The 10,188-nt window shown below is 37.4% G+C and overlaps 2 protein-coding genes and 1 long non-coding RNA gene across 3 annotated transcripts; 2 read left to right on the forward strand and 1 right to left on the reverse strand.

Moving 5' to 3' along the window:
• Positions 1 to 101: 101 nt before the first annotated feature.
• Positions 102 to 4,222, forward strand: LOC130993815 (uncharacterized). Its single transcript, XM_057918852.1, has 7 exons — positions 102 to 400; positions 496 to 776; positions 2,335 to 2,567; positions 3,203 to 3,363; positions 3,484 to 3,589; positions 3,660 to 3,776; positions 3,859 to 4,222. Exons 1-7 carry the CDS (start codon positions 219 to 221, stop codon positions 3,994 to 3,996), a joined length of 1,218 nt encoding a protein of 405 aa, XP_057774835.1. The 5' UTR covers positions 102 to 218; the 3' UTR covers positions 3,997 to 4,222.
• A 1,847-nt stretch (positions 4,223 to 6,069) lies between these two features.
• On the forward strand, positions 6,070 to 7,672 carry LOC130993816 (protein FAR1-RELATED SEQUENCE 5-like). Its single transcript, XM_057918853.1, has 2 exons — positions 6,070 to 7,545; positions 7,619 to 7,672. Exons 1-2 carry the CDS (start codon positions 6,070 to 6,072, stop codon positions 7,670 to 7,672), a joined length of 1,530 nt encoding a protein of 509 aa, XP_057774836.1.
• A 55-nt stretch (positions 7,673 to 7,727) lies between these two features.
• On the reverse strand, positions 7,728 to 8,907 carry LOC130992716 (uncharacterized). The gene is made up of 2 exons (XR_009091362.1): positions 8,017 to 8,907; positions 7,728 to 7,914 (listed from the first exon to the last, which is right to left on the reverse strand). It is a non-coding gene; the product is annotated as an uncharacterized LOC130992716 (long non-coding RNA).
• Between the last annotated feature and the right edge of the window lie 1,281 nt (positions 8,908 to 10,188).

Here is a 10,188-nt window from a genome sequence, read left to right on the forward strand (position 1 = left end):
CTTCGTCAAGTGCTCTCCAGTGTTCACTCAAAATAGCAAGTGCGGGTCCCATGAATTAAGAGGAAAAAGAAATTATCATTCCCATTTCCCACACTGTAGTTTTTGAAAGACTTCAAACGGCTAGTTTGAGAAACAAATCCCTCCCATTTCAAATTCTCCGACTTCTTACATCTCGTAGTTGAAGATCCAATTTCGAAACCCTAGCTGTTGTCGTTGACATGGAAATCCCTCAAGAAACCGATGATTACATAAGAGCATCCATAGATCACAGCGTCGGTCTGAATGTCTCCACCGACGCACTTCTTCTTAAACTTCGCGCCGTCGAAGCATCGCAGGTTCACCTCCGTCGTCAGTATCTCTCTCTGCAATCCAAGCTAAAAGAGAAAGATGAAACAATTGAACGATCCGAGGGTTTGTTTTTGCTGCTTCTACCCCTCTCCTCGCATTTCAGTTTAGGAATTTTCGAATTTTGAAGAAGGAATTATTTCCCGCTTCTGTTCTTCAGGCTGAGGCGAGCATGAATGCGGTGGCGTTGAAGAAATTTGTGGAGGAAAACCAGAAACTGGCCATGGAATGCTCTAATCTGTTGGCGGCGTGCAATAAGTGGGAGAGGGAGTGTTCGCTCTATGACCACGATCGTGAAGCCTTAATGGATTTCGCGAACGAGGCGGACGAGAGAGCCAAGGAAGCTGAGGTACGGAGTCGTGATTTAGAGGAGGAGAAAAAGATATTGGAGGAAGAGTTGCATCTCTACAAGTGCCAGGTCCCCGCAGTTGGTAATTTGAATTTCTTGGTTTAATCCTTCCTTTTTCTTTTTTGGTTTGTGGATTCGTACTATGTTTATTTAATTATATATTTGCTAAGCATATTTGGTATGGAATCACTTGATAATAAATTTCAGTTATGTTAAGCTTACTGCAGTTATTTCTACTCAACTTGTGTTAGTTGTGCTGCAAATATATAAATTCTCATTTCTGTTGGTTCCATGTTCTTCTAGCCTGGTTTTTTCTTTCAGCTGAATTCCTTCAAAAGCTTCTCTAAGTTATTAAAAATAAATGTACAATGTCTAATCCCATATCTACATTACTCTGTGTTTTGTTCTAGATATTCCATGACATTATCCTTGTTTACAGACTTATAGACTGACTGATCAGTCAAGGTGAGCTATAAATATTAAGTCTCTTTATGTTACACCTTCAAGTCTAATCTTTGTGAATCTGGATGGGTCTCACATTTATTTACCTGCCACTTCCCCTATGCCATCTTTCTAGTCGCACTCCCTGAGATCCTTATTTTTTACTGGGTTGTTGCCTACTTCACGAATTGGATCCCTACCAAAATATGTTCGAGCCTATAATGGTAAAATGAACAACCAAGAAGCGGAATATTTTTGTTAATTGTGGAGCTTATTATATTAGTTGAATGCACATGAGGTGCATATTTTTTAATGTGATGTACTGATGTTTTGATGGGCTTTTCATTGTTTTATTATCTGCTTGTATACAGTAAACTCTTTTTGATGAACTCTTAAAACATATAACTTTGACATATTATGATCAGGACCTATTAGAAAATTACTTGGAGGCCCTTAAAGTCCTTTAGCTGTTCTCACCAGTTAGACTTCAGAACAGTGGTAGATGATTTCTTCCTTTCTTGGGCACATTTTATTATTTTTAGGTTGCAACTTAAATGGCATTGAAGATTTTCCAAACTCTTTGAAAATGTGAAGCTTTACCCACTGCACCAACACTTTATTTTTTTATTTTCCAAACTCTTTGTCTCTCTCTCAAAATTAAATTTCAAGTTTTTAGGTAGTAGTCCATGCTGATACAGAATTTACTTCATTCTTAAAGCAAGTCCATAGCTGTATTGCATCAAGCTTCAAGCCCCTAGTTGTTTTGTTAGAAAGTCTCTTATTTTTACTTTAAAAATCTTTAATGTTTCGCGCTTAGCAAGGGACGTGTTATGGTCTGAATTTCTTTGCAAAATGCACTGCCTATAATTCCATTCTCTAATTGCTGTACTTCTCGGTAGCTTGTAAAGGGTGATTCCAAGTTATGTCCCTTAGGTGTAATCTTATAATGGAGGTTCAGGAGATCTGGAGTGGGAATTTTTTTTGTTAAAAATTGTCAACCTTAGATCATTATTTAGAAACTTATGTTTGTGAAATCAAGTATATTATAGTCTATGAGTCTAATCAAGACTGATGTTATTTGGCTCTCAATCTTTATGTTAATGATCTGTTATCATTTTTAACATTACTCAGTCTGTTTCTCACGAATTGCTACTGAACAAAGTGAAACATGTGTATGACTCATGTCCTCTCCATGATAGGAAGTTCTAGGTTAACAGCTTTGCATCTGCCTCCTGCTATAACTAACTTATATCTCAGTCATTGTCAATCTTACATGAAGAACTGTGTTCTTGTGCATTGTGCACAAGTGCAATACAAGGTCCCTATGTCTGTCAATTTGCCTTTCCTCGTTTCCTTGTCATCTCCAGAATGTTCTTTCTGTGTTGGCAACACTCCTAGTCCAATATTGGAGCACTCTCTGCCAATCACTATGGCATCTCCCTGACCTGTGATGCGGTTTGTCAGCCAATTTTGTAGCCATTTATTGCAAATTATCATCTTATAGACTTGCACATAAAATCTCGTTTCAAATCAATACTATCGGCACTCGGCAGAGTGACACCTACTATCTGCATATTTGAGGCTGTAGGAAAACTGTGTGGAGAAATCCAAAACTGTTCCACGTACAGAATACTAGTTTCAATGTTTTTGGCATCTGTGGTTGATGATGCAGTAAAATTTAGCTGGATATGGCACTCATTTGTTTTCAAGATTTTGAAAACCCTTTTAATAACTGAAAAACCTTTGAAGTGACCAAGAAAGTTTTTTTATTATCTTACTGAGTTTACTATAAGCTGTCTAGTTGCTTCTTTTCTTTGATTCCATGTTGCTTTACTTGTCTTCTCTTAATAAATATTCCTTTTAAACTACTAAATCAAGTGGTTATGGAATACCATTAACTATCTGTATTGTCAATATCTCTGTGTGATTCAGTGAGACATAAAAATTATATTATGCAGCTCTGTGAGGGAGTTCCTTTGAAACCATCACAACATGTTCCTTATATTGATTAAAGCTTGAAATTCTCCTTCTGAAACTGACACGCATTCTCTAATGTGATGGCTAAAGGTTGGCGAGTCTACTAATGATACAGAAGAGGAACATCATTTACTTAATTCACTGTTCAATACTATGTTTGGCAAGGACGAAATTGTGTCAACTGCACATGGCTTTTTGGAGGCGCATACTGGAATTGAAGTTTGCAACAAGTTACTGACATTGTGGACAAGGTGAAATTAATTCTGAAAATCAATACAGTTATTGAGGAAGGAAGTATATGTGATTTCAGTTGACATATAATTGTTGTTTTATATGTTTCAAACTTTGACTGGAGTTGCAATTTGATCCAGGTTGAGTCCTTTAACTCAGAAAGTTGTAGCATTAGCAGCGAAGGTGAAAAATTTAGAGGAAGACAAGGACCATTTAACAATTAACCTTCATACAGCTGAAGAGGAGGTACGTAACATGTTCAAGGGTTGTTTGATAAGTTCTCGTGCAAGAATCAGACAACTATCTGTTCTTTCAGGTGAATGCGCTGTTTGAAGAAAACAATGTCCTGAACAAGGAGAATAAAAGGTTGATGAGGCAATGCTATAGGGAAAAACACAATAGTGGCTCGAGTGGAGGCACTACTTCTGGAAAGGTATAGGATATATGCAATGCTTTTTGGGGTTTGATTTAGCATGTTCATAAATTTAATGGCGTTTGATTTATCGTGCTATCAGGGGAAAAGAAAATGCAGCCCCAAGATGAGTAGTAGCCCAGTGGAGAAGAAGATTGATTCAAGTGATGTGAATATGCTGAGACAGCCACTCTCCCCACTCCAATTTAATTCCCCTGAATCTAGAATGCACAAGAAGTAAATCAAGAGATTTCGTCTTGAAATTTCTATTGTGAATTTGTGTAATTCCTAACTTTTTGGGGGAAGTAATGATGATTGATATGATAGTTGTATTTGTAATTACAGATGGCATTAGTAGTTGTTGAGGAAGGCGTGAAGCTGAAATGTGTGATTAAAAATGGGCCTGAGTTGGCCATTTGAACCGCCTAAATGGGTCGCAAAAAATAGCTAAAATTTTGAGACATGCTGATCCAATTCTCATCTTCATTTTTGCTTACTCTATTCTCCTTCACTTGGGTAGCAGCGATGGAGAAGGTGATACTGGACTCTTTTCTTTTCTTTTTCTTACTTGTAATGGTTTTCTGACAAATAAGTAAAGGTGTTGTCTTTGACTGGAAACTTATCTTTATGTTATTCTTACAATTGTAGAATGTAGAACATCTATTTGATCAAACCAAACAAACTAATTTTTATTTTTAGTAGTTAAGATTAATCTCAAAATATCATGTTTAGTTGGATGGCTTGATATTTAATTTTGTATGAGTCGTAGCCATTTCCTAATAAAATTAATTTTAAGTAATCTTGAGTCAAATCAATTTTGTCTTAAGCCCTCATGCAATTGACCAACATCATTTAGCGTGCAGAATTATTTATGAAAGTGGGGCCAAATGGTAGTATTTGGGGGTAAATTCTACCCTACACCAGGGTCGCCGGCACTCCTAGATCGGATGTGCGACACGTGTAAAGGTGAACTTTATGAGTTTCGATTTTTCTTTTGCAACTAATAGTTAACACCGTCAAGTTCAGCCGTCTAGCACTCATTGCTTTCTTGGGAATAGATACGTCTCGGCATCAGAATTCGGCAATTTTTGCTGCCTAGTGTATCGGCAACACTGTCACATTTGTACTTTTGGGCGCGATTTTTCGAATTCCTTTTTTGGTGGGGGATCAAATAGAGACTTTTGGGTTTTCTTTCTTCATTTTCTTCCCCACGAATTCTGAGCTTGTTTTGAAGCTCTTCATTGATCTTAAATCAAAAAGGAAATTGTAGCTTCAATCTTCCATTGTGTAGTATCATATTATTCGACTAAATAGAAACTCCATTCAAAGGTTACTTATTATTCTATTTTTATTTGATTATTTTTTAATTGTGTTGATTCTATATTGTTTTACTGTATATGAGTATATTTTGAAGCTCTTAATTTTTCTTAAATGGAAAAAGATATTGTAGCGTCATTCTTGCACTGTGAAGTATCATTATTCGACTAATTAGAAGCTCCATTCTAACAATACGAATTTTTTTTTATTTTTATCCGATTATTTTCGAATTTTGTTGATTCGGTTCTGAATTTTGTTTTTTTTTTTTATCACGACAATATCCTATTTTTCGTATGTATTTATGTTATGTAATTGATATGGCCAAATAATTTCGTGTTTCATGTTTCCTGGCAAGTTGCTATTGAATAAAAATATGTTCATATATGTAGTTGCCGAAATGTCAAAACTGCCGAACAATCTAGTAATAGGTAAAATTATTTTTTTTTTTGGCCAGAATAGGAAAAACATATATAAATATGGTCACATATGTAGTTGCCGAAATTAAAAAACTGCCGAACAAAAAGCAACATGTATTCATGCATTGTTCGGCAGTTTTTTAATTTCGGCAACTACACATAGACCATATTTTTATTCAACAGCAACCTGCCAAGTACATATGTTCATATATGTAGTTGCCGAAATGTTAAAACTGCCGAACAATCTAGTAATAGGTAAATTTAAATTTTTTTTTTGGCAAGAATAGGAAAAACATATATAAATATGGTCACATATGTAGTTGCCGAATTTTAAAAACTGCCGAACAAAAAGCAACATGTATTGTTCGGCAGTTTTTAAATTTCGGCAACTACACATATGACCATATTTTTATGGAACAGCAACCTGCCAAGTACATATTTCGGCATGTCCTTGCCGGAATTGGCAAATCAGAAATTTGTTAAGATTTTTGGTTTTGTAGTTCGGCAAATGCCTTTTTTTGTAGTTGTACAATGTAATATTTTAGTATGCTGAATGATTTTTGTCATATTTTAGGTTAATCATGAACTTTGATTTGAATGAAGCTCCCTTTGATGATCTCGGAGATGAAGATAGGTGTGTATATGTTGAAGATTCTGTGGATGTTGAAGAAGTCAGACATGTTGACGATTTTGAAGATGTTGTACATGTTGAAGATGTTGAAGAAAGTGAGCAAAGTTTACCAGATGATAATGAAAATTTGGATGATGGACAGTTTGAACCCCATTTGAATTCAGATTCAGATGCAAATCTGAATGATGAAGATTTTGATTTGGTGGATCAATTTGAAACAAAATTTCAACCAGGGGAACCCGTGCCAGATCCTGATACAGCTTACCTTCTATATTGTGAGTACGGAAGACTTAAGGGCTTTAGCGTGACAAGACGTAACCAAGATTACTTCACAGGCACTAAAATATGGCGTTTCAAAGAATTTGTTTGTTCCTGCAATGGCAAGAGTGATTGCAAAGCATCTGATGGAAGGATGCCAACTTACAAGAAGCAAGTTCAGAGGTGTTCGTGTAAGGCAAAGCTAAGAGTGTCACGCAAGTGGGAGAAGGAATGGAAAGTTTCTTCATTCTACACAGAGCACAATCATGAATTATTTCCGACTCAGCAATCTTATTTGCTACGATCAGCGCGTAATTTGTCGACTTATAAGAAATCTTTGCTAGAAGCCATGCAGTCAGTCGGCATTAGCATTGCTAAGGCTTGTAGATTCATGGAGAAGGAGTCCGGCGGTCCTCAAAATTGTGGTTTTACTAGGAAGGATGCATATAATCACATTAATGGGCTTAAGATGAAGACGAAAGTAGAGAACGGTGATGCAAAGTGCCTTGTTGAATATTTTACGACGAAGGCAAATACAGAACCATTCTTCTATTGGGACTTTGAACTTGATGATGAGGGCCGACTTCTTAATTTCTTCTTCAGAGACACACGCAGCTCGTTGGACTATGAGTATTTCGGCGATGTCTTATCTGTGGATAGTACATATCGGACGAACAAGTACAAACTTGTTTGTGTACCTTTTGTTGGTGTCAACCACCACTTGAATAATGTGATGTACGGAATGGGTTTTTTATCAGATGAAACTAGCCGATCGTATGAATGGCTACTTACTACTTTTTGGGCGAGCATGTCTTGTAAAGAACCAGAGGTGATTTTTACAGATCAATGCCAATCTCTTATGAATGCAGTTGATATCGTATTTACAACTTCTAGTCATCGTCTTTGCCAATGGCATATCAATCAGAACGCGCCATCTCATTTCGGAAAACTGAACGGGAGTTCTATCTTCAAGAAAGCTTGGTTTCATTGTATGAATGGCTGTGATACGGCTGGCGAATTTGAAGATGCGTGGAAATCTATGATTGATCAGTATGCGCTTGGTGATCATAGATGGTTTAACACCATGTACGGTTTGAAGACTAGATGGTCATCTGCATTTACGAATCACCGATTCTGCGCCGGCCTACATGCTACATCACGTAGTGAGGTAACCAACAAAGTTCTAAAGAGCCTTTGTAATGCGAGCACATCTCTGCATGATTTTGTGCTTAAGTTCGAAGAAATACAGATTGAGTGGCGTCGAAAAGAAACTGAAGAGGATGCACTTTGCATAGGAGTGCCCGGGTTATTTGTTCTAAACAATGAACTTATGAAGGGTGTGACACCCAAATCCATTTTAAATTTACATGAAAACGCACGCGGAAAAATCATGACTATAAATAAATATTTAACAAGAAAATAGTGAAATAAATATTTATTTAAACATACTTTACTCAAAATAACATTTTTAAGAAAAACTGAATTCAAAATATTTGACTCGCCATTCGACCTTCCACGTGCCTCCGGCCTTTAAAACCTGAAAATGTTAAGTATGAGATGAGCATACAGGGTACACTCAGTGTGGGAACATGCAATCATTGTCCACGTTAATAAAATGAGAATCACATATGATCAATACATTCGTGACTGAAAGTCGCACTGTGGCATACCAAGGACCTTTCTGTCCTGGACCGATTGAGCCGGCCCCTGGCGACTGGTTGCAACCATAACTTTAACATGAAATCGCATTGTGGCATACCAAGGACTGTGAAGTCCTGGACCCATTGAGCGGGCCCCTAGCGATATAACTGAATTTACAACACATATGGCAAACACATAATATTAAAATGGACAACAATTAACCACGGCATGTACTGAAATAAATCCCACACCTGAAACTTGAACTTGAACTTGTATGCTAACTTGAGTAAATCAAATAAAAGTAACGTCCTAGTCGCGCCGCACCTAATCAGATAAATTCAAATAATAGAATATAAGGGCCTAATTGAGCTTAGAAAATAATTTAAATTATAGAATCATGTAAAAATAATTGATCTAATGAATTTAAGTAGTAAAATATATTTTCGAAAAAGTGGGTTGATATTTATAAAGTAAGTCCAACTTATTTAAAATGAAATATGCAGCCCATAAGATAATTAAAATAAACCCAACTACTTAAATAATCTCAGCCCATGAAATTAAACTCCCCCTTTGGCCCAAGCCCACTCTTCCAACTCCCTTAATTTAAACCCACACACTCTAATTGCTCACAAAACTCACGCACCCTCAACACTCAGCCACTCTCCCCTCACCCCTCTCCCTTCTCGGCCTCCTGCCGCCGCCACCAGACGACACGCCGCCGCCGGAAGCCGGCGACTCTGCCTCCCACTGTCCTCTCCTTAACCTCTCTCTCTACCCTTCTACCGCCCTCTCTCTTTCCCAGCCTCTCTCTTTCCCTCTCGGCCAGACGGCCCTCGGCGAAGCCGACGCCGCCCCCTGCTCCGGTGAGCAGCCAGCCGTCACCTCCAGCCCGACGTCGCCTCCCCTTCTTTCTCTCTCTTCCTCGGCCGAACAGCCATCGGCGTGACCGAAGCTGCCGCCTCCTTATTCCAGATCTGGCGCCCTCTCTTATCCCTCCTCCCCTGCCCCTGTCCTCGCCGCATCAGCTGCGGCCGTGCCTTCTCCGGCGATCCTTCGTCGCCTTCCAGCACCACCGCCCCGTCCCTTTCTCCTTCTCGCCGACAACAGCAATCTTCACCAACAAATTCTTCTACTCCTTTCTTTTCTTTTCTTCTAATCCCCTACTATTATTCTTTTAATTCTTCCCTTTTCTTTTGTAAAAGCAGTGAATATGCATTCTAATAAGTTTAATACTGTGTATGCATGTTTGAATTTGAAAGAATAAGAATTTTTGTGGGAGTTTGGTTTTGTGCAGAAATGAAAAACAGTAAATGAAATAACTTTGCAAAAGTTATTAAAATTACCAGCTTGGATTCTGTAGTGAGAGATGAAAAATGGATTATATGATGTAAGAAAACAGATGAGGAAAAAGTGAATTGGGGATGATAAATTGGGGTTTAAATAGACTGAAATTCGTAGGGTGCAAGACTGAAATTGTGGTTAAGGGAGCTTTACTTTCTCCCCAAGAAATTCGAAATTGTGGCTGAGGAAGAAATCAAAATTGATCAAATTGTGGCTGAAGAGATAACACGTCTCAACTTTATCTTTCTTTTAAATAAAGCTGTTAAAATTTCAAAACAGCAATGAGATATGGATCATGAATGCTCAGAAGTTACTGAAAGATGATGGGCTTGTATTGGGCTCTTTTAAACTCTAGCCCAATAAAAGCAAGTAAAATAATAGTAAAATATGCAGATATTTCACTTAGGCCCAATCTAAATAAAATAAGGCCCACTGTAAAAATTATGCAAATACTCATTTAGGCCCAACTTCATATTAAGAGAATATTTGGGAAAATGAATTTCTATTTCTATAGGTATATTTTATAGTTCAAAATTACATCTAACTAGGGGCGCAACTAGACTCTTCACAAATTCGACTCATAAATATATCTATTAATAACTCGAAAATATAACAATTTCCAAATAAAATTTGTAAAGGAAGTAAATGGTTTTGGGCTGTGACAAACCTACCCACTTAAAAAAATTTCGTCCTCGAAATTTAACTTAATAGGTTCTAAATGGGAATAATGAGCTAGGATTTCTCTTCTCATTCTCATGTAGTTTCTTGGGGTCCGTGCCTAGTTCACTCTATATTTGACTATCGGTGCTTCTTGACTTCGTAAAGCTTG

This window comes from Salvia miltiorrhiza, chromosome 7 (genome assembly GCF_028751815.1).
Source record: "Salvia miltiorrhiza cultivar Shanhuang (shh) chromosome 7, IMPLAD_Smil_shh, whole genome shotgun sequence".
Taxonomy (NCBI): domain Eukaryota; kingdom Viridiplantae; phylum Streptophyta; class Magnoliopsida; order Lamiales; family Lamiaceae; genus Salvia; species Salvia miltiorrhiza.

What these genes read in the sequence shown, in the direction of transcription:
- LOC130993815 (XM_057918852.1), top strand. Translation starts at nt 219, where the DNA reads ATGGAAATCCCTCAAGAAACCGATGATTACATAAGAGCATCCATAGAT. An exon ending in ACTCTCTGCCAATCACTATG is followed by an intron (nt 2,568 to 3,202) that starts GCATCTCCCTGA and finishes TGATGGCTAAAG; the next exon opens with GTTGGCGAGTCTACTAATGA. An exon ending in TTACTGACATTGTGGACAAG is followed by an intron (nt 3,364 to 3,483) that starts GTGAAATTAATT and finishes AATTTGATCCAG; the next exon opens with GTTGAGTCCTTTAACTCAGA.
- LOC130993816 (XM_057918853.1), top strand. Translation starts at nt 6,070, where the DNA reads ATGAACTTTGATTTGAATGAAGCTCCCTTTGATGATCTCGGAGATGAA. An exon ending in ATGCTACATCACGTAGTGAG is followed by an intron (nt 7,546 to 7,618) that starts GTAACCAACAAA and finishes TTAAGTTCGAAG; the next exon opens with AAATACAGATTGAGTGGCGT.